The sequence below is a fragment of the Opisthocomus hoazin genome, chromosome 2, assembly GCF_030867145.1.
Source record: "Opisthocomus hoazin isolate bOpiHoa1 chromosome 2, bOpiHoa1.hap1, whole genome shotgun sequence".
NCBI classification, from domain to species: domain Eukaryota; kingdom Metazoa; phylum Chordata; class Aves; order Opisthocomiformes; family Opisthocomidae; genus Opisthocomus; species Opisthocomus hoazin.
The window spans coordinates 66026101-66050142 of record NC_134415.1 but is presented as its reverse complement, the minus strand read 5'-3'; the positions used below and the strand labels follow the sequence as shown (position 1 = coordinate 66050142).

Here is a 24042-nt window from a genome sequence, read left to right as displayed (position 1 = left end):
CCTAGATTTAAACTGGGCTATTTCCTCACGCCATTTCTGAGCAGGTGGCTTGGTTTCACAGGCTAATTTTTTCCTGACAGTACATTTACTAGTCTTCAAAAAGAAACTAAAGCCGCCTGTAATTGGCATATGGTTTGTTTTCATTTGCTGGCTTCTTTGTGTGTCCAACTCTTCAGAAACAATTACAGAATTCTTTTACAGTACTTCCCAAGAGACAGAAAATAATTACTGTTCTTTTGAAAGTAGCAACATTTTATCCAAAGCCCAGATTTCCCGTGAGAACAACACGCTGGTTTTCGTATCAAGCCTTTCCCAGTTTTTCAAACCATCACTAGTTCTCTTTTAGAAAGATATTCCCCTTTTTTTCATCTGTGGATATGCTGAGCGAATTTCAAAGTGAAAAGTATGTCTCACTGTGCTGCGTGTGAGAGCAGACACAGAAATCCTGCTGGCTGCCTGGGAGAGGTCACAAGTCACATTACCCTTCTGTGCCCGAGTTCTACATCTGTAAGATGAGGAGCAGAATCTGTGAAGTGCTTTAGGACTAATAAAACATGCTCTGTAATGTATAGTTATTACGTTATTATTCACTATAATGTATCCTATTACTTATTTCATCCCCATCTACTGCCAATAACCTTACCAGAGCTAGGATAACACAGCAAGTTTGATGGATGGGGTAAGAAAGAGGGAGGGGAGAGAGCAACTGCTCATTCATATAAATTAAACAGCATAGTACTTCAGCAAGCATTGGTACAACGAAGACAACACTTGCTTCTGCAAACAGATATTAATGTTTCTATCTGATTCATCAACAACTGACTTCATAGATAAACAGTTCTTCATATTTATTTGTCATTGCACTGCCAGTATTACATCTGGAGTTAGACCAGGACTCACAGACTTGAAAGATGTCTTTTGAGACAGGGGAGTCTATACAATCACTAAAGGGGTACTGAAGAAGAAACCATAACTAGGAATTTCTATATTTCATGCTATAAAATCTCCTACATTTTATGCTATTTGCTCCACCAGATTACTACGGGAGCAAGTTTAGAAAAAACAAAGGGAAAAACAGAACTGTGGTATTAACTCCACTGGACATCTTAGAGGCCATAAGCTCAAAAGGAGATTGGACAAATTCCTAGGAGATTGGTATACCCTCTAGCTTCTGGTAGTTAGCAGTTTTGGGACTACTTGAGCCTATAGCTGCATTTGGACCACAATGCTTAGTAACCCTTCATCGACCAGTGAATCTCCTGGTACTTACCTTTTTTCCCCTTTACACTCTCTCCCTAAGTGACTGCTACGGCCATTAAAGCAAAGAACACAAAAAGTAATGGATTTTTGACCTGCTACAGCTGTTCTTACTGTCTTACATTACACTTGTAGCGATGTCTCAGTGTCTACCACACCATTGGAGATACCTGCAATACTGTGTGCCTGAAAAGGGTATGTTTCTAACAGCTGGGTAATTTTGGCATTGTAACATATTCCCTATGTGTGCTTGTAGCAAGACACCTATGTAATAATAATTTTAAAACCCCAAACAGTTGCCTGAGTTATTCAGAGTGCATTTCCAAACATAAGTCTTGCAAGCATCTGAAGGACAGCTTCACAGTAGCTAAAATAAAAACCGTCTGTGCAGCTTCACAGTCTGAACTGGACACATCAATTTTAACAAGATAGACCAGAGGAAGCCGAGAGAAGAGCAGCTAATTTAAGTAAAGGAACTGGAACATCCAAAAAGTTAAACCCTACTGAAAATTACATCTGATGTAGATAATTTTAGCCAAAGCTCTGTGTAGACGTAATCTATACGCAAAGAATTTGAAGAGAGTAAAAAAGAAAAAAAGAACCAGAATTTCCTGTGTCTGTCTTTCTGATCACCCATCTGAAATCAACACTGAATAAAAAAAAAACCACAACCTGATTTGAAGGCCTTTGGACTGTGCTACGCTTGCTATTCCAGATCTGAAAGACAATGTCAGTCGTCTCCTTAATTGACATGATTTTTGCAGAGATGTCACAGATAGACATGAACAGCAAAACAGACCCCAGACTTTTGCATGATTTAAATAAAGCAGTATTTATTTTTAATGCACTGAGACAACAGCACTGAAATCAGCCAGCAATGAGGAGCTGGAGGACTAGAGAAGGGAAGGTGGTGCACTAAAGCAACTTTGAAGCGTGCTATCCTACAGACTGAACAACGAACACTACATAAGAATTTGAACTCAGTAACGTTCTTTCCAGGGACAAGATATTGAGGCAATCACCTCGTCTAACTGTATATTTCTAAAAACTCATTATCTAATCTACCCAGACCAAGTCCCTTTACGCAGGATGGAGAGACACAGATGAAGTGAACTGCTCTCACTGAGGCCCACTGCAGGCATTTATAGAAAGCAGCACAGGAAAAAAAATGGAATTACAAAGTAAGTATGATAAGGAAAATATTGTTAACAAACTACTGAAATAACTTTCTGAGAAGCAGCAGACAGGTTCAAACTTGGGCAAAGAATTAGAAAGCAGAGAACAAGCAAAAATCTTCAAGCGGAAGATGGATTGGGCAGCTGTACTGGTTATCCAGCTCCAACTTCTATTGTGTTTCTTCCAGGATTCTAATGTTCAGAATTAGAATCTAGAAAAAATCTTGCTGGAATCTTTTATAATCTACAGAAAGTTTGAAAATACTTTAACATTATACCTTATTTTCAAACTACTGTTTCAAATTAATTTTTCCATTTCTTGGAAAAAAAAACCCCAAAACCCACAATCTAGCCAGAATTAAACATGCCATTAATAATACTGTAGCATCCATGAACTACCAGTTTTCTTGGTAATTCTAGATACTTTACTAACTGGGAAACTTCCATGGTACACTTCATTTAGAAATATATTTAGTGTTGCCTTTGCACCTGGTTGAGAAATGTCTTCATTTAATTTCCATTGTGAGGCTTCTGACCACAGACTTATAGGTCAGATATAAGGTCAGTCCCTGCCCCTCTGCTCCCCCCAATAATTCACTATTCTTCCTTAGCATTTGAGCATTAAATTGTTTAACAAAATCTACTTGTGGAGAATGTACTCGGAGTAAGCACAGGTGGCAAAATCGGAACCCCTGCAGCACCGCTTAAAACTAAGTACCACAAAAGTAATGTTCAGACATGTCACTAACTCAGACGACTATGAAAAAAGAAGTTGTTTCTATGAACTGAGAATTCATGTAAGATCCATTTGAAAACCTTGAGCGCTAACATGGTAACCAGCTCAACTCAGAAGCAAGTGTTATCTGCTCTTTTCTTTCACAATGCAAAGTGAAGAAGCTTTAAGCCTAAGGAAAATTGATTATTGTTCATTTGTTTAAAATAGAGGATTAGGAATACCAATCAAAATTTTGACAAATTATTAGGTGGGACAGATGATAGTCCTACTCTATGATCTGCAATTAACATTTATTAATAAAACTAATAATTATCAACATTAGATATATGGTAAATAATGCAGCACATCACAGCATTTTCATTAGGGTTTATGAAGATTAATTGTCTTGGAAAGCTAATGAAGTTCCAGTACAACAACATCTGCACTGCTGATCAAAAGCAGCAACACAGAACGGTGAAGTGCTGAAATCAACTGCCTTAACTGTGACAGAATTTTTAATTTTTCTCAGTTGCATTGTACTCATGACCATGGAAGCAAGCATGCTATTTCCAACTGAATCCCAGCCACAGTGCTGACACAGGATGGAAGACATGATGAGGAGGAATAGGGATGAAGGTTCAGCACAGTAGGTAGTCAGGCAACTCCCTGTTGCGCCCCACAGCAGAAATCCTTATCATCACAGAAACCTCTAGTAGTCTTCCAAGTCACTCTCCTTCAACACTACTGGCGCAAGGGACAGAGCACCTGCGTTGTCTGGGGAATGACCCCAAACGCAGGTATTCTGGGTTTGGACGCAGAACACCAACCACCAGTCCTGTTCAAAGACACACGTTCAGGCTAGACCCCAGTGCTGTACGAAACAGACCCACCAATGCTTACGCTGCTTCTGTCCTGGACCCAGAGAAGCTTCCCACGCTTCCTACACTGTAGGAAGAGAACGAGACTGACTGTTGCTCTAGGCCTCACGAAGACTCCTCTCCTTCACTCCCTCTTCTTGCCCATACACGCGCATGCCACAAGTCCCCCAGGCAAAGCCCTTTTAAGTTCTGGTCAGAAATCTGAGCTATCTTGCCCTTAAAACATGCTCAAGTCTTTTCCAGACAAAAGTCAAATCTTTCTTGACTGGAGTGAGGTGCTCACACACGAGACCACCTCCACCTGCTGCTATTGTGTGTGCTACGATATCAGGGACATCTAGAAGCCAGACAACCGCAGCACATGCAATGCAGTAGTGGTGGTGTTGGCACATGTGGCTTTTATCATGCGATAAAACCTATGCTGTCATGTATTCCTTACAACAGTTTTTCAGACTGCCTGGGCTAAGGTTACACCAGGATGCCTTCCCACTCAGCATGGATGTACCTCTAGGGTCGAGTCCCTCCGCACCCTACCCTGGCATACCAGTTCCTCCTTCCACAGTCTTACACACGCTGCCTGCTGTTGCTGCTGTTCTTCAGTCTCATTTATTCATTCTTGGCCATTCCGAGGTTATTCACTATTCATTCTTCGCTTTGGCCACTCCACACGGATTATAATGTTACATGACAGCACTCATTAGCATGGCACATTTCATATTACAAACATCAAGCTGCATATGAGGCTGGGAGTGATTAACATTCAATAGCTGCCTGAGACAATGATGAGGCAGCTCTGTGCAGCTCATCCACTGCAGCTCTGTGCTCAGTGTCACTGACAGACCTTCTCTCAGCAGGAGCATCGTTGTAAGCATGACAGCAGGATGAGATCCCCCAGGCATATGTGGTGGGACCGAGAGGGCAAATTCCTCCTTCAATTAGTGCCAATCACATCCTGAAGCACACCGCCCATTACAGACTGGCGTGATGGCTTCCCACATTCAAGATTTTCCATGAATATTCTGGCACTACCTGCATAAAACATGAAAGGACTAAGGGATTATTTGGCTTTCCGCATTACTAAAACTGAAATAACTGACAGCTCATGCTTATGTAACAGATTTCACTCAGTTCAACACTGAGGTTTCAAGCTTCTCAACAATGTCTCGAAGTCTGAGTCAAATATCTGAGCTCCCATTGTTAAGTATCTGCCTCCCTAAACTCTCCTTATAGAGGACAAAGGGGTTTTTTAAAAATGCAAATTCAAAACGAGTAGTTCTGTATCGCACATGAGGGACTTTTGCTTAGTAATGAAAACTTGCCAATACTTCAAGCAGTTCAGAAATCGAAACATCTGGGCTGAAAGCACAGCGTTCATTATTCCAATCAAGGATACTAGCACTGCAAACCCAGAGTGGTTTTTTTATGAAGCTCAAGTCATAGAAAGGACAGAAAAAAAATGCCCTTTCCATTAAGTTTCACTTTACGCAACAATTGCTGGCAAACAACACATTCTTCCAAACACTGCAAAGAACGTACTGTATTTTTAAAAAATTCTTCCCTATCAGTTGGCAAAAATGGGTTACTGCTAAGTGAAAGATGATAAAGTTCTTTTCTGAACACAGGAAAAGATAACAAGAAACAAGGCAGATTGAACAGCTGTCCCGTATTTAGTTAATGGATCTTAAAATTTTTAATTGATTACTCCAGTAACCCTCATCCTCTAAACACCCTCCACCACTCAGCAATGTTCTCACCTGTCCGTATTTACGGGGGGTTGATGTGGAACAATCACACGCGTGCAAGTGATGGGTTTCCCGTTGTGCGGAGCTTGCGTTGCGTGCTGAAGCTGAGGTCCTCCTGCGGGTTCCAAAGGAGATGCAGGACTGGCTATGACTAGAGAGAAAACAGGTTTTCATAAAACCAAGCAACATCATCTACCTGCAGATTACGATAAAACATTTCCTACAAAAGACAGCACAGTCAAGGCAAGCTACAGTTTAAATAAAATAGAGTTCCCACACCCCTCCTTCCCCCATCCCACCTCTTTTGTCAAGTTTTTGGGCACACCAGCCCTGTTTCAGGTCCAAAGTAAATGCCACAGATTTCAAAGCTATAGCTTTATGGACAAGAATAAAGATTTTACAATGATATACACAATTCCAAGACATAAGCCAGTGGCCAAAATAGGCTGACATCTGACAGAATATTATGCTGGCACTTTTCAAGCAGCAATAGAGAATGGAATAGAAGAACACTGGTATGTCATCAGTTCCATACACTGGTATTTCTTGGTTCCAGTGTTGATCACTGACTATGACCCAAAAGGAAATCAAGAGGAAAAAATCTCCATGGGAAGGATACCTCTTTCAACAAGTGCCAATACAGCATTTTATAGTGGTGACGAAAGCAACACAAAATTAGATTATCCTTGTGCCTCATACAGAGACCGTATGATAGATGCTCTTGGCCTGCCTCAGGATGTTCTTATAAAGTACAACTACAGCCTTCTACATTGTATCTACAGTCACACTAATTCACATACAGGTCAGTGAAAGGGCGCAGTAGCTCCCCACCCACACTAGCAGCTGTTACAATAATTGCAAGGACAATTTAGTATTCGCAGGCTTGAACACATTTAGCGCCGTTACCCAAACCCTCATGTGACAAGCTCCCCCTTCAGCCGCTCTGTTTTGCTATACTCCAAATGCTTGGGCTGAAGTCTTCTATAATGAGTGTCTTAGTCTGATCTTTGGCAAGTTTTTATATAGAAGATACAAGAAATAGTTTTGGTGCTTCTACAAATGGAGTAAGTGGAAAATACATTAGCTTTAACATTTAAAATGAAAAAGCAGAAGAAAAAGTTCTGCTTTGGAAACGCAGAGCTATCTCCTATTGTGAAGCAGAGGCCAAACAAACGAAAGAAAGGTGATGGATTTTGTTTCATTGTGTGATTTGGCCGTTCCTATAAAGGTCTCAGGTTTTGCCAACCCGTAAGACTAAAAAAGTTTTTAAAAAAAATCACCATTTGTGTATGGTCAGCAGGAGTCTGTTAGAGTGTAGTATGGCAAGTTAGCTGTCTGAAATAGGACCATTAATTCATGATAAAGCAAAGCCAAACAGTAGAGCAGCCCTGAGGGTGAGGGCAGTTTTCTCTTTATTCAGCCACCCAAGGACTCCAACCCTCCCTTGGGCCTGGGGAAATGGGAGGTCCAAATTCTCATATGCCTTAGGAAACTGACTGCCTCTGGAGGGAAAGCACTAGCCACAGGTTATAGAGCCATGTATAGTTTCAAGAATTATTTAAATGGTTTATAGCAACTTCAGCAGTGCCTGCAGGAAAAGATGGCATCCCAGATGAATTCTGTATTAGCAGTTCACAAACTTTTTCCCCTTAAGATAATACATAAACAAATAACTTCCAAACACACATAATGAAATCCATCTCAAAAGGTTTCCTGGCAGTGCTAATTATAGCACTCACTTTAAACATCAAGAAAAGAAGTTGTACATCAGCCAGTGCTGTTATTTGTCTTCCTTGTTACTCAACCCAAATACAAAGGAGAAGAAAAATAATGTCATTTAACATGTTATGCTACAACAGGACAAGCTATTTGATAGCTTGATTTCAGTATCTTTAAACAGTGCTAATTTGTACTTGGTGATTGCTGAATATGAGCTACATTTTATTTTTCTTCCTTTACTGTAAGTATTAAAATCCTATATGAAACTTTATGTAAAATGACCAGGAAAAAAGATAAAGGGAACAGAATAAAAGCAAAGACTAAGAGTGTGGGTGTGACAGGGAGACTAAACTTTAGTAGGAGCTGAATTTTTTTGGGGGGGGGGGCAAGAAGAAATTAAGACCAAGCGAATAAGGTGAGAGGTGTGGAAGAAAGAAGTCACAGGGAGATGTTCTGAATCATGAACAGTTTGTTTTGAATCCTCTTAAGAAAATCGAGTAAGTCTGCTACAACCACATCTGCAATACTATGCAAAAGAAACTGCAGAATCAGTTTCCTTTGTGATCAGAATCAGGTAACAACTTCTTTCTTTTCACTTTATAAACAGACTTGGTAAGCAACTCCCTCTTGTTAAACACCAATGTTGACAAAGTTTCTAAAACAGCTGACTCATTTAGTAATGACTAACTACATATACAGAAAGGCTAAATAAATAATGATTGCAAAGAATTCAGTTATACCCCCCTCATGATTTTTTTCACTGCAATTGCTGTACCAAGTCTCAGAACTGTATCTGGAATCATTGGGTTTAGTAGGGATTTATTCACCTGTTGTGCTCAGGGCACAGTTAAACACAATACCTGCTTCTCCAGTAGTATTCGCCTTTGATATATGTCCATTTTGCTGGTCATTGGGTTTCTACAAAAGAACCAGAGTTTTGTAGATTAAAAATAGCACTAGGGAAAAGAAGTGAAACGTCCAATATTTACACGTGTTAAGTAGCAGCACTGACCTTATCTACAGCTTCTACACGCCTAGTTCTCTTCATGATCTCCTCAAGCCTCTACAATGAAATGTAAAGGGGTAAAATAAAGTTTGCTGGCTTTAATTTAAAAATATCTCTCCCAAACAACAACTGCTTGTCACTTATCAGTCGCATCTGTTTATTGCAAAAAGATGAAGTATTTATTACTGTTGGCAATATTCCCTTCACTTTCGCATCAGGCTATGCAGATGACGACTGCAGCTTTTCTGAGGGCACACTGGTATCATGGATAACTTTCTACAGCTAAGGTGGAAGGAAAACTGCTAAGGCAAAATGAATTACAGTTTCTCTGCATGTACTGAGTTACCTTCTTCCTCTCCAAGCGCTCTTGCTCTTCCCTTTGGAAATGCTTTTCACGTTCTAATCGAATCCGCTCTGCCTCTTCCCGTAGGCGAGCTTCCTCTTCTTTCTGAGTTGATGGCAAAAGAAAAGGAAGTGAGGAATAATTTACTACGTAAGGACAGATTTACACCAGTATCTGCTTCCCTATGCATATTGGCAACATCCTGCAAAGACACTTTTGGGGTTTACAAGTCACCGACAATATTTTCAGACTGAATCGCACATTTCTTGATGAATCTCCAGGTTTTGCATAACATTAAGAGATGCATAACTAAACAATGGACATCATATTTGGTTCTGTGCCTGTTCTGGGGCACGTGCATGAAAGCACACCAGACAACAATAAGGAATACATTTCCTAACCTTCAGCATTAACACAGCAGCCAGGAAAGTATCAAAGAGGTTCGTGTTTTGAGCGGTGGGTGTTTTTCTGAGAGTCAAACAAAAGCAGTAGAATGTTTTATTTGGCCAACAGAGTCATCACTTAATGAGACCAAGGACAAACAGCCACAGGTACACTTGCATAAGCTTTCCATTCTTGCTTTTTTAATTAAATGTAAAACTTGTTTGGAATATACTGTAGAGAGTCCTTGCTTCCTGACAGTGACAGCATTTTATGATGAAACTACTACAACAGTTAATTCATTGCAGCAGTAACATCCTAAAACACTTGGCCATGCGTTATATCCGAATGCTAAACTGGGGATGTACCTCAGTTCAGCATTTCAAAGAAAGCAGCGTATACCTTCTGAAAAAAACCTGCAGTTTCTAAACTACATTCACTAACACAATCCTTTAAATATTTATTTTCAGAAGCAGACACTTAACCATATACTACAAGAAAAAAATTATGTCTATGAGACAGATTAAAATGCTGAATTTTGGGGGCAAGAAAGCACATGCAAAACGTAAGAGCATGCATAAGAAGAATCCTATCCAAAATGCTTACCATGACCTCTCCTGAAGTCAGTAAACGAACATTATGCCCATCAAAAATGACAGCACGTGAAAAATTGTATTTTGATGTATTCACTCTTATGTCTTTTAAGTAGCTGCTCTGATTTCAGGACAACTGCACCAGGTAAAGGTTCCCCTTGGCTTGATTAAACTGATCAATACCTACCCCTTCCCACTAGCCCCCCCCCAGAAGCAGCACTGGGTATAGGATTAGAACTCAGCAGTGCTGTTATCTCCAACACTCCGAATAGTTAGTGATCTTGGCATCTATATTTCTACAACTGTGGGGACAAAGAGTCCTCTGATATAACACCATTCATTAAAATCTCCCAATACAACTCTATTGATTTTTTAATCATAATTTATCAGGAACAGGAAAGGATTTGTTCTACATAAATAATTCTACAGGGAAAAAAAACCCCAAACCAAACCTCAACTCCCTACCACATGTTTTGTCAAGAAGAAATATCTTTACTCTCTGAACCACTCTGTGGAATTAACTCTGCCACAACCCCCTTCACTTCATATACAGCATTTAAATTTCAGATATCCCTCTAATCTAGGTGCTGCGTTGGTTCATCCACTTTGCTGCCAACCAGACAGGCACAGAAATTCCAGGAGGCGAGCATACTTGTTTCTGAATGCGCTCTATCTCTTCTTTCTCCTTCTGTTCTCTCTCTTCTGCCTGTCGGCGCAGACGTTCCTTTTCCCGCTCCTCCTCTGCATCCTTTCGGGTTTTTTCCGCTTCCTGTCTGCGAGCTTCTTCCTCTTCTCGGCGAGCTCTTTCTTCAGCTATCCTCTGTGACAGCTCCTCCTTCTTTTGCCTGCAATGATGAAACAAGCATAAGAAAACTAAGTCAAAAAAGGAGGGGAAAAACCCAAACCACCGGGTTCCTGACCCAAGACACCAGGGCTGCAGAACAGCTGGATAAAGGCTGCGCTGCTGTCTCATTCATAAGAGCATCAAAACGCCTGAACTGGGTCAGGCCAAGTTGTCTGTCCTGCTTCCAGCAGGGTCCAAAGCTGAAGCCCTATAGAACATAAAGCTTTCCTAGGCAATACCAGTACTTTTCCAGCATATGCCTGGCTTCCACTGATCTATGACTCAGGTGTTTTCTGAATCAGAAACAGTATCATTGACTTTAATAAATCTTGCAAAATACTTCTTTCTGTAATTTCATTTAATGCCATTCTGAAATAGTATACATTTTCAGCACCCATCTTGTCCTGTGGCAATGACTCCTGAATTTTTTAAAAGTGTCTAATTTTGCTAATTTTTCAGTGTTACCTCCTAACCTCACTTAATGTCCCCTCATCCTTGTACTATGGAAGTGAGTAACTTTTCCTCTTCATCTTTGATATTACCCAAATTATTTAGGACTTTGTAGCTTATCATATTTCCACTCAGAAGCAGAGGACAGACGGTCTTCCCAGCTGAAGAATCCTCACCAGTTTAGCAGGTTTTCCTATGAGAGCTGTTCTATACTTGTGATCTTCCTTGATGTCTGCCTTCATTTATTTTCCTAGTTTTACTGATTTTACAATCTCAGAAAACACAATACTCGACATTCAAGAAGTGGATTCACCTTGGATAGTTCAGAATGTCATTTTCATTTTGTGCTCCCTTTCTAGTAACTCGTAACAGTTCATTTATTTTTTTGACCATTGACTCACCTGATACTTTCATATACTCAACCCCAAACAAGATCTCTTCCCTCAGAAGTCATTAGCCCAGAGACCACCACCACATGAGTCGTTAGGATTATTTCCTTATATGCATTTCTTTGTACTTAGCGGTACTGCAATTTAGCTTCATTTTGTATCTCAGCAATGTAAGATACATCTGAAACTCTTCACAACTGCTTTATCTCACTGAAGACCAGCATTATCCCACTGGCCACAACTCCTTTCAAGTTCATTTACGAAGGCACTAAACAGAGACTGAAAACGCCTTTCACTGTGGAAGCTGATTATTCTTTACCTTTCGTTTTGTATCTTTCAGCCTTAGTACTTATTCACCGTATTACCCTTATGGCAAAGCAGCTTATTTTCTTTAAAACTCTTTTTGAGACGGACCATGTTGTGAGCCATTTGGAAAGCCAGGCTATTTTAACTGGCTCTGCCTCATCCCTACGTTTGGTAACGTTGTTAAAGAACTCCAACAAAATCCAGAGGCACGGCATCCCTCTAAATAGGCACTCAACTTGTGTTACTGCCACAGTCATAAGTATCCAGATGGGCTACTCATTTGCTGGTAGAAAATGAGACACAACGTCAGCTCCCCTCCAAAACTGTCGGGGGTCTTGATTTTAAATGAGAAAACAAAGAGCTTTAAGTCACAGCTGTTGGACAACTAACCACCATCCATGGCAGAGATCCTACAATTCAAAGTAAGAGACACTGTCCCGATCACAAAGTTGAAAACAGCTGTGCAGAGCTCCCTAGCTGGAATAAACAAGTACAGCTTTATTAGTATCTGGGGAAACAACGAACCACTACAGCAGGGATCTGCTCTCTTCTCCTGTCCTATTTTAAAGCACTGTTTGGGGTAAGTTTTAACCTCACAGATCTGCTTAGGTATATATTGTGCCTATGAAAAACCACAACGGAAAAATTCTTTTTCGAGCAGGGAACTTGTGACTCCTGCACTTCAGTACTGTGCTTCATGTATCATAATAAACCAACAGAATATACACAAGAAGCTGCTAGGAGACTGCTAAAAATGTGTTCTCCGCTGGAGAGGTCTAGAATCACCTTTCAAGCTCTTCCCTCTCCCTCCTTTCTTGCTCCTCCCGTTCCCGCTGCTCACGGGCAAGGCGCCGCTTCTCAGTTAGCAGCCTTGTCGCTTCTTCAGGGTCAGTTGTACCTGCAGAGGTCTTTGGGGGGGCTGGGGGTGGAGAAAGAGCTGGTGCAGCAGGAGGGAGGGATGGGCTGGCTGCTGAAACAGATAGGAAGGAAAACTAGTTTGTACAGACACAGTAGCCAAGTTGACACTTTTTTGAAAGGAACAGAAAATAGTTTCAAATACTCTGTAAAAGATTTTCAAACTTACATAGTTTTATAAATGATTCAGAAGAGGAAGAAATTTCTATATCCTAAGGGTTTGTATTCCTTAAGGAAGTTTTTTTCACAGGATATGTGAAAGCAGCTGTAGTTGAAAGGTTAAGCCAACTTTTGTGTCAGAAAAATAAATGCTGACAGATGCTCAACAGGAGTTATGCTGACTCAGCAAGTCCCTACCATCACATTTCCTAAGTTTGCCCAATTCTACTCAGAGAGCAGAAATGAACCATTGTAGTATTACAGTTTCTTCTGTCCAATAGTCTACGTCTGAAGAGCAGAGCCAGACTTTCCGGTGATACGCCCATCACTTTTAGTGAGTTGGTGATCTCAAACATCAACTGAAGCCACCTACAATAAGGGTAGGACACAAACTATCATCAATTTTGAAGTTACTCCAATCTGAGGCAACTCGTGGGACCAGAATGCAGTTTCTTAACAAGCTTTGCCACTACTGGTGAACTATGGCTTGTGTTCAAATCCAACAGTGTCTTAGTATAAATTCTCTACCCAGGACTAGTTTTGGCCACCTGGTAGAAAAGGTGTTTAGGGGGTTCTTCTCAAGTAAAACACTAGCTCACATTTCTGGAAGTTTGCCTGGCATTCTCTAGCACAGGTACACAGCGCCTCAACCGCAGTTTTTCTCTAGAGGCCAGGGACCACTACCAACACACAAGTTAACTGAAGGAAGCATTCCCAGGCTATTCACGTCTGGTGATGCAGACAAACATGGATAGGGAAGACTTTGAACTGGCACTGGAATCAGAGTCTGATTCCTGGGAAGACACACGTAAGGTAAGTCATCACAAACAGTCAGGACATTATTTTAAATCCACATTTCTAAACGTCCTTCAGGATGTTACAGCATTTCCCTCACCTCATTAACATCTTCCAAGAGGGGTTTCCTCCCCGATTCCCCCCTCCTGTACCTCGTCATGTATACAAACACAAATTCAGCTGCTTTCCTTGCTGAATGCTCACATCTGCTGACCTCTCTGCTTTCCTTTTGTCAAGAAAAATTACGCAGGGATTTCTATAACTGCTTCAGGGCTTTCACCTCAGATTCAAATGACACATGTACACCAGTAATTTAAAGAGTGCCAGGGCCTGTTCTCTAGCCCCGAGGTGAGCTGGCACACTCTAGCCTCAGCCAGAATGCTATACTCTCACATTATCAGAGCAGGTATCCAGGCCTAGGCAACAGCCTAGGCACAGGCTAACCTCCAAGATGTACCTGGGAACTCAGAAAACTCTACGATGGACAAATATAAAAATTCATGTGATTTGATCACTCTTAAAGCTTGGGAGCCCTTTAGAGCTATGCTTTTAGTTGCCTTGGGGACAGAAGGTAAGAAAACATGAGGCTGCAATTACCACCTGGATCAGAAACATACCAGAGATCCTGGTTGTAATAGCTAAGCAGTATAAACGACAGAGTTCCTGCACCTTGGCCCTCCGTAGCTTACTAACACAGACCGAGGCAGGGCTGTCACTTCTGAAGGGAGCACAGGTCTGTGCTGCTTGGGGCTCACGTCTTGCCTCAGGTGCTGAAGCTGGCAGTGTAACAAATAGCCTGTTTAATGCACACCTGCCCTGCTGTCAGAAAAGAGGACAACAGCTTGCACAGGCACACCCAAAATACCTTTGAAACTTCAATAGTATTAGTAAAGTCGCATGAGATTTGCCTGCAAAAGCTTGAATAACTCCATCGGTGATCATTGCCTGCTGACCTCCTGGCTCCTGTGACTACACAGCTAGCAGGCAGCTGAGCCAGACAGGCTAAAGGCCAGTTCAGGTAATGGGCAGAAATCAGCTGTCTTCTCCTGCAACACAGACCTAGGAGAATCAGCAATGTCCCTCTAGCCCCAAATGCTGCACTTGTCCCTCTCTAGATTCTTGCATTCAACCAGTGGCTAAGTTGTGGTAGTTTGGGCCTCCACCTGCAGTACAAAGCCTGTCCTCTAACCTCACATGTAAAATGTTTAGCTGGAGATTTCAGTCTTTGGTCCCAGCCATCACTTCCTCTGGCTCTGGCAAAAAACATCCAATTTGAAGAGCTGCTCACCACTTTGACCTATAGCATCCTTCTCTTTTCAGCGGTATCCCTAAGATCCTTTCAAAAGGATGCTTTCTGCTTAAAAGGAAGCAGGCAAAAGGTTATCAAAAGAGCACTGAAAGCCCATGCTAACAGAGCAATTATCTCCTCCCTTCTTCACATGCTCATGGACAACAGATGCATCCATTTATTACTGTAAACTTCTAAGCTTCTTGTGGGGTTGCTCCTTGTGTGGTAGGGCCCAGGTATCACACTAGAACTACTGTAACAGAATTTATTAACAAAAGAAATCAATTCACATCAGCTCTTCTCGCACAAGAACAACCCCAGCTACACATCCTGCAGTTAAATGCAGGATTATTAATACTTGAAAGTGTTTTCTGGAGGACCATCATGGGGGAATCAGGATTCTGAATTTAAAATTCGCGAAGTAGCCCATCCTGGGAATCCCAATGGTCACAACAGCTTTTCTATCCCACCCGTGAGACAGACAGCTCACACCATACTTACAATGGACTAAAATGTCTGCTAGAACAAATCTACATTTTTCGTTTTCAGATTTATCTTCTGCCCTTCCTACACTTTCTGATCATTACTTTATTTTGTGTGTACGTCCTTTTCTGCCTTACTGTTTTTCAGGGTTGGTGTAGTTTGATGTGGGGTTTTTTTGTTTGTTGGGCAATTTTTTTTTAAATAACTCCTTTTCCCTGAAAAATCCTGCCTATTCCTCTTTACTCTTCTCAGTTCTCCTCTGCATTCTACTTTACCCCACTAATCTCTCGCATGATGTGGTACTCTTGCAATATTATAGGCAAGCTGGCAGTGTTATCTGCACTACCAGACTGAGTGTCTAGCAGAGCTGGACATTCTCACTGCTCACACTACCTTATGTGATGGCTTCCTGTACTATTAGTCTTCAAATCATTATTACTCTATTTCAACAGTTTGAAAAGAAGCTGTGTTATGATGGGGGCAACAAAATCACAGTCCAAAAGTGCAGAGAGAAGGCTGTGAAGTCACGCTGTGTGAGGTAGGTCTGCATGTTGCTTTAACTGTTACAAGCAGGAGGGCTTCAACCTGTTTACACTCTCCTCAATGAACACAGATCTGCAGCAATGTTCTGAAGAATTTCAATTAACACTTGACAGAAAACTACTGAAAGTGACATTGTTTCAGACAGGGAAGGAAGAACATAAGAGACTCTCAGACATTCCTTAACCTAAAGGAGGATCTCTCCTTACCTTGAGCGAGCTCTGCCTGGTCAGCGAGTTCTTCCCGACTTGAAGATTCTCCAGCACCTGCTGAAGTTCCTTTAGTCTCTTCTGTCCTCTCCTCATTGGCCTTTTCAGCCTCCTTTTCTGGTCTTTTCTTCTCACTCTCTGGTTTGAGCTCTTTTTTGACTGGCCGAATGTTGCCAGGAGAAGGAGGACGTGCTTGAGCGGAGGAAACTTTGGAGGAACCAGGTGGGGAACTTATCTGCTTGGGTGTGCCAGGCAAAAAAGGCAAAGACTTTGACGCATGCCTGTGTAACCACAAAGAGTGACAATTACTATCAGACGTGCTCTGCTGGACAGCACCTACACATCACCTCTACAACTACAACAGCTAAAATGAAAACAACCTCTTCATTTCCCTGCTGTTATGCACAACTTCTGGAACAACTGATTAGCTTTCATGCAAAATGCTTCTCTTTGCAGCTCTCCAGATGTGTGAGCACTGAGCCCAGACAAGACGGAAGAAACCCTCCTTCCCCTTCCTCAAAGCAGTAGTAATATTTTTCTAAAAGCAGGACTGTCTTTCCTTTGTTGCAGAGAGAAAACTTCTACCTCAACAAATAAGTCTGCACTGTTTCACATTTAATTAATAGAACAATCAGAACTGCCTATAGCTCAGCCTCCAGCTAAGCGTGTACTTGGCTTACCAAACTGGAGAGGGAGCTGGCGATCTGGCTTTGGGGTTGGAAGAAAAATGACCTCCTTTAAAGCTGGCTGAGAAGCTGGATGACAAATGGTCTCTCTCCTTTTCTTTTTTGTCCGCCTATAGTTCAGCAAACAAAAAGACACAGTCAAGCCAGAGTTCACATGGCTAAAGAAAGCAAAGCAAGCTCAGTTAAGAATGAGGGGTTGAGGGGCTGAGAAAAAGAAATGCTGAGTCAGTAGTTTCTACAGCCTGTTTAACAAGTTCATTAATATAGCTCTTGTAATCTGCCACCATCTTTGCCAGTAAATATGCGTTTGACAGCAAGAATCCTTCTTAATCATGCTCTGTACTGTCTTAAGCCTCTGAAAATTAGTCCATTATGTCTTCTTTTTACACAAGCAAAAAATTACCTTTTAAGGTTTGATCTTTGCTGGTTGCTACACAGCACCTTCCACTACTCCCCATAAACCCTGCATTTCATTTGAAGAAAGAGCAAAATGCTCCCCGATACACACACTCCCCTAGGCTCACACTTAGTCGCAGCCCCTATATAGCAGAATATTTTGCTTTCATGCTTGTATGTGACCGCCACAGATGCCCTCAAAGCCCTCAAATATGGTACAACAGTTATCCTATTCTTTATTTCTTCGATGATTCCACAGCACATACTTTTTTGCCATTGATTCTTATGCATAGTAGCGATTTCCTCTTGCCTTCTTTCTTTCTCATCTCAGGATTTTATTTATTTTAATATTTCTGTTATATCTCTGTTTTGTATTAATAGAACTATTGGTTTAAAGGAATATATCAGAATTTAGGCATCTATACACTTTCTCCGTTTAACTATAGATGATGAACTTCAGGTTTTTGGAATAACAAGCTCAGACTCCGGGACTTTGAGGAATGGGAATACTGGAGAGTACACTAAGCTGCCACTCAGCCAACGTGATGCAGAGGGGCTGCTACTCACCACCTTGGCTGGGGATTGAGCACAACCCTTGCAGCACGTGTACCACGCTGCTTTAGAGCCTCACTAGCTGAGAGCTCTGCAATTCTCATCTCCTGAACCGAAAACCAAGTTAACAACTGGAAAAGAAAAACTGGAAACAACTTCATGAGCACATAAAACCTTCGTTTATCTGCATCAGTCCAAGGGGGATTTTTTATCTTAAGGTTAAAATTAGTTATTTTAAATTGCCAAAAATGTAACTTAATATTAGCAATAGATGGTCTCGATCCTGAAGCCGTTACTCAAGAGTAATTAGCCAGCTCTTTGGCAGTATAACTTACCATATATCTACTGATTAATATGATGATAATCACCTGAGTTATCAAATCACACACAGACAGAATAAACACATTACAATGAAGAATTTTGGCTCGCTAGCAGTAACTCTCTATACTGGATCTACTTCATTAGTCTCAAAAACAGAGCATCAGAAACTTTTTCTTAGTATCAGTAAAGTAAAAACTGAATTCCTATAAAAGTTTACAGAAGAGTAAAAGATTCTCCATACCACACAGGCTACAGAAAACAGCTCTTAACTCAGCCATTTTGTGTTAACATTTTTACGTTGTCTCCTCTACCAAAAGGTATCAACCTTTCTTCCTTTTAATTAAAAAAAAAAGCCAAAAAACCAACAAATCAAACCCCAACATGCTCACAATGAGAAAGACCCAAGAGGTGCTAAACCGACAGCCCTGGAGAGTGCAATGTACTATGCACACACTATGAGATTTCCCTACAGATACATCCCAATGTTGTGCCTTAACTTAAACTTCAGTATACTACCATCTGCCTGAAAGATTAAGTACTGGCTATGATTCACGCGACTTTCATGAACACTGCTTCCCACAAAGATGTCAGCAGCAGCACTGCCTCTTGATATTTTGCCCGTCAGGCCACATGAAAACGCAAACACCTCTTACACAATCATTTGCAGAGATGAGTTCACTCTTCTCACACTCCAGACAAACTCAGGCTGTAGAGTACAAGGGAAAATAGAACTGCTCAGCTTCAGAAAATACCTGAACTGGAGCTGACTGCATCCCATTGGCTTGGGCCACAGCCAGCGTGAATTTGGTCTGCCTGTAACCACACTGTTCAGACTTGCCCTAAAAGCTCAGATCAGTCACAGATCCGCTACCAAATCATCCAGAATGCGCGGGTGATCTGTGGGAAGCCTTGCTTACAAACCATGCTCCTAAACCAACCTCTTCCTTCTCAGCAATGAAATGGTTTACTAGCCTGGTCTCCTAAGAAAGTAAAGCTGAAGTGACAGTGCTCCGTGTGCTTATGTATATGGACATGTGTGAGTGCATGCCTTCTGCCCTCATTATCCCAGAGGCTCAGGTGAATTTGCTAGAGGCCTCAGAAGATATCACAGAATAGAATCACAGAATAGTAGGGGTTGGAAGGGACCTCTGGGGGTCATCTAGTCCAACCACCCTGCCAAAGCAGGGTCACCCAGAGCAGGCTGCACAGGACCTTGTCCAGGCGGGGCTTGAGTATCTCCAGAGAAGGAGACTCCACAACCTCCCTGGGCAGCCTGTTCCAGGGCTCCGTCACCCGCAGAGGGAAGAAGTTCTTCCTCATGTTCAGCTGGAACTTTCTAAGCTTCAGTTTGTGCCCACTGCCCCTTGTCCTGTCGCTGGGCACCACTGAAAAGAGCTTGGCCCCATCCTCCTGGCACCCACCCTTCAGATATTTGTAAGTATATATTAGGTCCCCTCGCAGCCTTCTCTTCAGGCTGAACAAGCCCAGCTCCCTCAGCCTCTCCTCGTAGGAGAGATGTTCCAGTCCCCTCACCATTCTCGTAGCCCTACGAGGTGAAGTTCTACAGGCTTTATGAAAACAGGTTACTGGGAAAAACAGATTCCCCACTGAAGGAAAAGCTGCAACACCAGCTTGGGCCGTAAAAGCCAGCAAAGAATCCACTTCAGAAGAGGGCACACACTCTGACTGCCTCTGTGTTATGAGAAGCTAAGGCAGCCACGTAGATTCTTTAGTGTGTAATAAGGCCACGTCAACACATGATAGTATTTCAGTTAAAATCCAGCCAACTATGAAATAAATTGGAGGAGGCGAGGACAGCGCAGAGGGGAGGATCAGACTTAGACAAGTATCCTTGCAACTCTTCCTGTCCTAACAAGCAATGCAATCAAGTGGTCATGGCATGAGACACCAGCTTACGTACAACTGGCATGCTTACCCCTGCAAGATGCGTTGTTCTCCTACGTCCAACAGCATCAGTAGAGGCGTAAAGTTTTGCTCGGTCTCCTGGATTCCTACAGTTCATGGCCTTGTAGGACAGAGGGCTGATGGGGCTGCAAGATGCTGAACGGGGACAAATGGGGATAACTACAGTGTTGGTTGATTTTGTTATTTAATAGTTTTAATTACAGAGCGGCATTGGAGAATTGACAGAGGAAAGCCAGCAGGAACAGAAACAACCGAGAAAGACAGAAAAGAAAGAAGGTATTAATACATATAGGAATGACTAATTCTCAAGTCAGAACCATCATTTGATACATTAGCTTGGCCACACATATAGTAATGATACAATTTCAGTAGGCACTCATGTACTTCTCCATCTGTAAACTAATAATTTCGTTTAAGTAAATTAAGAAGCATGCCACATAACTGGGTAATAGAAAGTAAAACTGTTTTTCTGGTTTTATACAACTGGTGGTTCTGAAAATGCAATGGACACAATGACTGGTCTGACTAACTAGCTTAGTATATGCATTGACATGAGTTTCAATTACATTTGGAATAGAAAACAATCAAACTAAAATCAGAATACTTATTAATTGGTCTTGGAAGTGGAGGACAATAAAAGGACACACACACAAAGATCAAAACACATTAATGATACAAAACAGTTTCATCTAGGAAATAAATGAAATTGCTGTCTACAATTTTTAGAAAGTGATGTGCTTTAAAAAAAAACAAACACTCTCTTTTAGGAATATTTGAAGCCCACCCATTTAAGAGCTTTTAATATTTCTTGACAATGCTAGAATAACAGCGGACTCAAATACATTCTCGACAGCAAACTATTTTAAACATTACAAAAAGCAGGCTAACAACGACAAATCAACTTAAAAATTACTATTTGTATGAGTAACCAGGATGGCAGTTTTCCTTGGTTTGCACAAGGACAAGGACTATTACCAAAAGGTCTCCTGCCAACAGCAGGTTATCAGGTATGTGATGTTCTGACTACATATTCAGAGAGAATTGTAACAATGCAAAACGTATCATGTGGAACTTCTTGCAGCAAAGTATTCTTGGACTTTCTCTTGACTTAACTGTAGGAGAAGACTGCAGAAAACAATGTTCTTACTGCAGTTTTATTTGTCCGCTCCTGTTTGTCTTTCCTGGTCATTTAATATAGTCTTAGCATAATTATTATTCAGCATGTTACTTGATGAAAAAGTAAAGCTTCTATATGGTATCTTCCCTATACATTTTTTTTTCAAAAGGAAGAGAGTTACATCCTCAGCTTCTTTTGTATAAAAACCCCCAACATTTCTTGCCTGTAGATCCCTCTCTTAGCACACTAGCAGTTCTACATACAGTTAATTCTTCCAGTCTTACAACAGCACAGCTGCTGTCACAGGAAGAGCTCATAGACTTAACAGTACTAACGCTGCAAGTTCTCCTGCACTGAGAGATTAACATTACGAATACAGAGAGTCTCATGGAAGTGTTACAGCAAGGGCACTCATGCTTGCCTTATCATTCATGGGGATTTATGTTTAATGAGGTATTATAAGATGACTGACTTGATTAAAAATTGAGAAACAAGACAACAGGGGGGTTGGTTTGTGGGGTTTTTTTGGTTGAGTGTACCTAAGCCAGATAGGAGGCAGTGGCACAACATATGTTTTAAACAGCTTATAATTTACGTGATTCCCACCCTCTGTGAATCAATTCTCTTGCTGCACGCCAATTATCTGAAGTTACCACCAAGGATGACATCATAAGTATTAAAAGATAAGCAGTTCCTTTTCATTTGAGATGTTGCCAAACAATGCTTTAGGAAGCACTCCCAGTGAATCCTTTACCAACAGGATTACATCTGTTCAGAGGAGCTTTAGCAGAGTAATTTAAAAAACATTTTGGTTTTGAAGGGTTAAAGGTCCAGACATACTCCTATGCTGGATGTCCCTAATAGCTCACTTAAAATGTAAGGACATGAATGCATATTTAATTTGATTTTGATTTTTTGCATTGCAATTTATCTTTACAGCCAAAGGGCAGGGTAATTTTCTGGGGAATAATGACAGGCTGGGATGAGCGGAGCGCTCAGAGCACAGCTGTGAGCCATTACCACCACCAGCTCATTAATCTCCAGGAAGTGCCCTGCATGAAGCAACTGCAGTTATTGCTACTAGAGAATAATACCTGGAAAACAATGAGCAGTTGGATTATTCTTCTGGGTGGTACAGTTCCAGTTAGCATAGGGAAGGCATTTCAGGGGAATCACCTCAGACTGATGACTGACAAATCAGTCATTCCACTCAGTTTAGAGTTTGCTGTGCAGCATAAACAATAGCAGTCACAAAAAAATGTTCATGCTTGCTCCAATAAAGTAACCACTTCAAAAATTAAGTCACTGCTTTCTCAACTATTCCCTAATGAAGAGCTGAATTTCCAATATCCTGTTTGGTAGGTGACATTAAGTATTCGTTTTACAAGCTGTTGTTTGTGAAGAGTGAAAAGGAATTTTGTACTTCTTAATTCTGCTGTTTGCAGAATATCATCCACGTTTTTGCTCCTACAGCACTACCCTTGTGGAACTGCACTTCAGCCTAATTAGTTATAAGAGTTCTTAAGTGAAAGCTTCTTTAAAAGTAATCTTAGCAAATCTCTATTCCGTCTTACCTTCTACATCCTTTAATTAGAATAAAAATCCTTGTCCATATCAGACAGGAAAGACCTGCCTAGACTTTAACATTCAGCACGCGCAGCAACATACTATTGTAATGGTAAAGTCCCCAGCGCACGAACATAAAACATCCTATGATAAGAGGCAGCTGTCACCTGCCTAAAACACACGATAAGCAAGTATGGCCTGGTTGTCTTTGGAATACAGTTTTGCCTGGGCCTTAAGTTACCACCTAGCAAGATTTTCACACATTTCTGTATGTTAATCTTCCCCTCAGTAGTACGGCAGAGAGTTGTTCTGGGGTTGGCAGAGAACCTCACAATTACCATAACCTCACTAAACCTACGCATTTAACTTCAGGTATATTAAATCCACTGGAACCAGGGCCTATCTTTCTGCAAGTTAAACGTGCTCTGTGTGGGAAGAGTCCTGGTACAATGTGAAACTATTTTTTGCAGCAAGAAGCTCACAGCCTTAGCAGTGGGTGTGCTAAATCAGCTCCCTGGGCTGATGTGATTTGGGCACTTCCTTAAAAAGCCACGGACCACTTGAAAACTGCTGCCCTGTGTGTGTTGCATTCATTTATTGCATTGATGATGAGGCAAAAGAAATTAAGAAAAAGGTGGTGAAAGAAAGAGAAAGAGGCATAGTGAACAAGTGTACAAACAAGCTTTCATGCTGTCATGCAATGTAATCATGGACATTCAAGCTCACTCTGGGATGCTACCGTACACTCATAACTAGATCAATAACGTTACAACATCCCACCAGGAATCTGGAAAAGTGGCCGAGACCTGAAGCCTCTGTTCTTACAGGTTTACCTGCATCTCCAGACAATGCAGCTGTGCTTTTACTTCGGGCCAGGAATGAGTGAGTGGGCGTCAGAAGCCTGCTAACGATGCTGCTCTCCCATGGACTGAGCTGTAGACGGCGAGCTGAACGTGCACCATACAAGCAAGATGTTAGATCAAACACTGCACAGTAACTACATGTTGCAGAAGCATGAGTATTATCTCCTCACTACTACATACAGTGAAAATCTTGATACTGCCCTTCAGAGATCAAAAGCATACAATCATTCAGTGTTTTGCATTTAATTTTTACTCCATTTTAGTAGAGGAATTCTTATAGGAAGACATGTATCTGAACATTTAGTTTGTGTTACTGCCTGTGGCATCATGGCAAATTGTTACCAAATTAATACTGATATTTTGCATATATGCCACATTTCCTATTAGGAATGATAGGATAACTTCTGTATTAGAAGAGCAGTTGCCAC

At 41.3% G+C, this 24042-nt stretch overlaps 1 protein-coding gene across 12 annotated transcripts in view; it reads right to left on the bottom strand.

Moving 5' to 3' along the window:
• Nucleotides 1–24042, bottom strand: part of MAP7 (microtubule associated protein 7) — a 122834-nt gene that overhangs the window by 3772 nt on the left and 95020 nt on the right. For 8 of the 12 annotated variants that reach the window (XM_075413970.1, XM_075413971.1, XM_075413964.1 and 5 more), the window contains 10 exons: nt 23585–23698; nt 20079–20227; nt 16868–16983; nt 16188–16468; nt 12585–12768; nt 10462–10654; nt 8839–8940; nt 8499–8549; nt 8347–8404; nt 5780–5918 (listed from right to left, as the gene is read on the bottom strand). In XM_075413970.1, coding sequence (XP_075270085.1) covers nt 5780–5918; nt 8347–8404; nt 8499–8549; nt 8839–8940; nt 10462–10654; nt 12585–12768; nt 16188–16468; nt 16868–16983; nt 20079–20227; nt 23585–23698 — 1387 coding nt within the window. The remainder of the gene's footprint in view (nt 1–5779; nt 5919–8346; nt 8405–8498; nt 8550–8838; nt 8941–10461; nt 10655–12584; nt 12769–16187; nt 16469–16867; nt 16984–20078; nt 20228–23584; nt 23699–24042) is intronic. The other 4 variants (XM_075413967.1, XM_009931945.2, XM_075413966.1 and 1 more) reach the window with 3 other exon arrangements.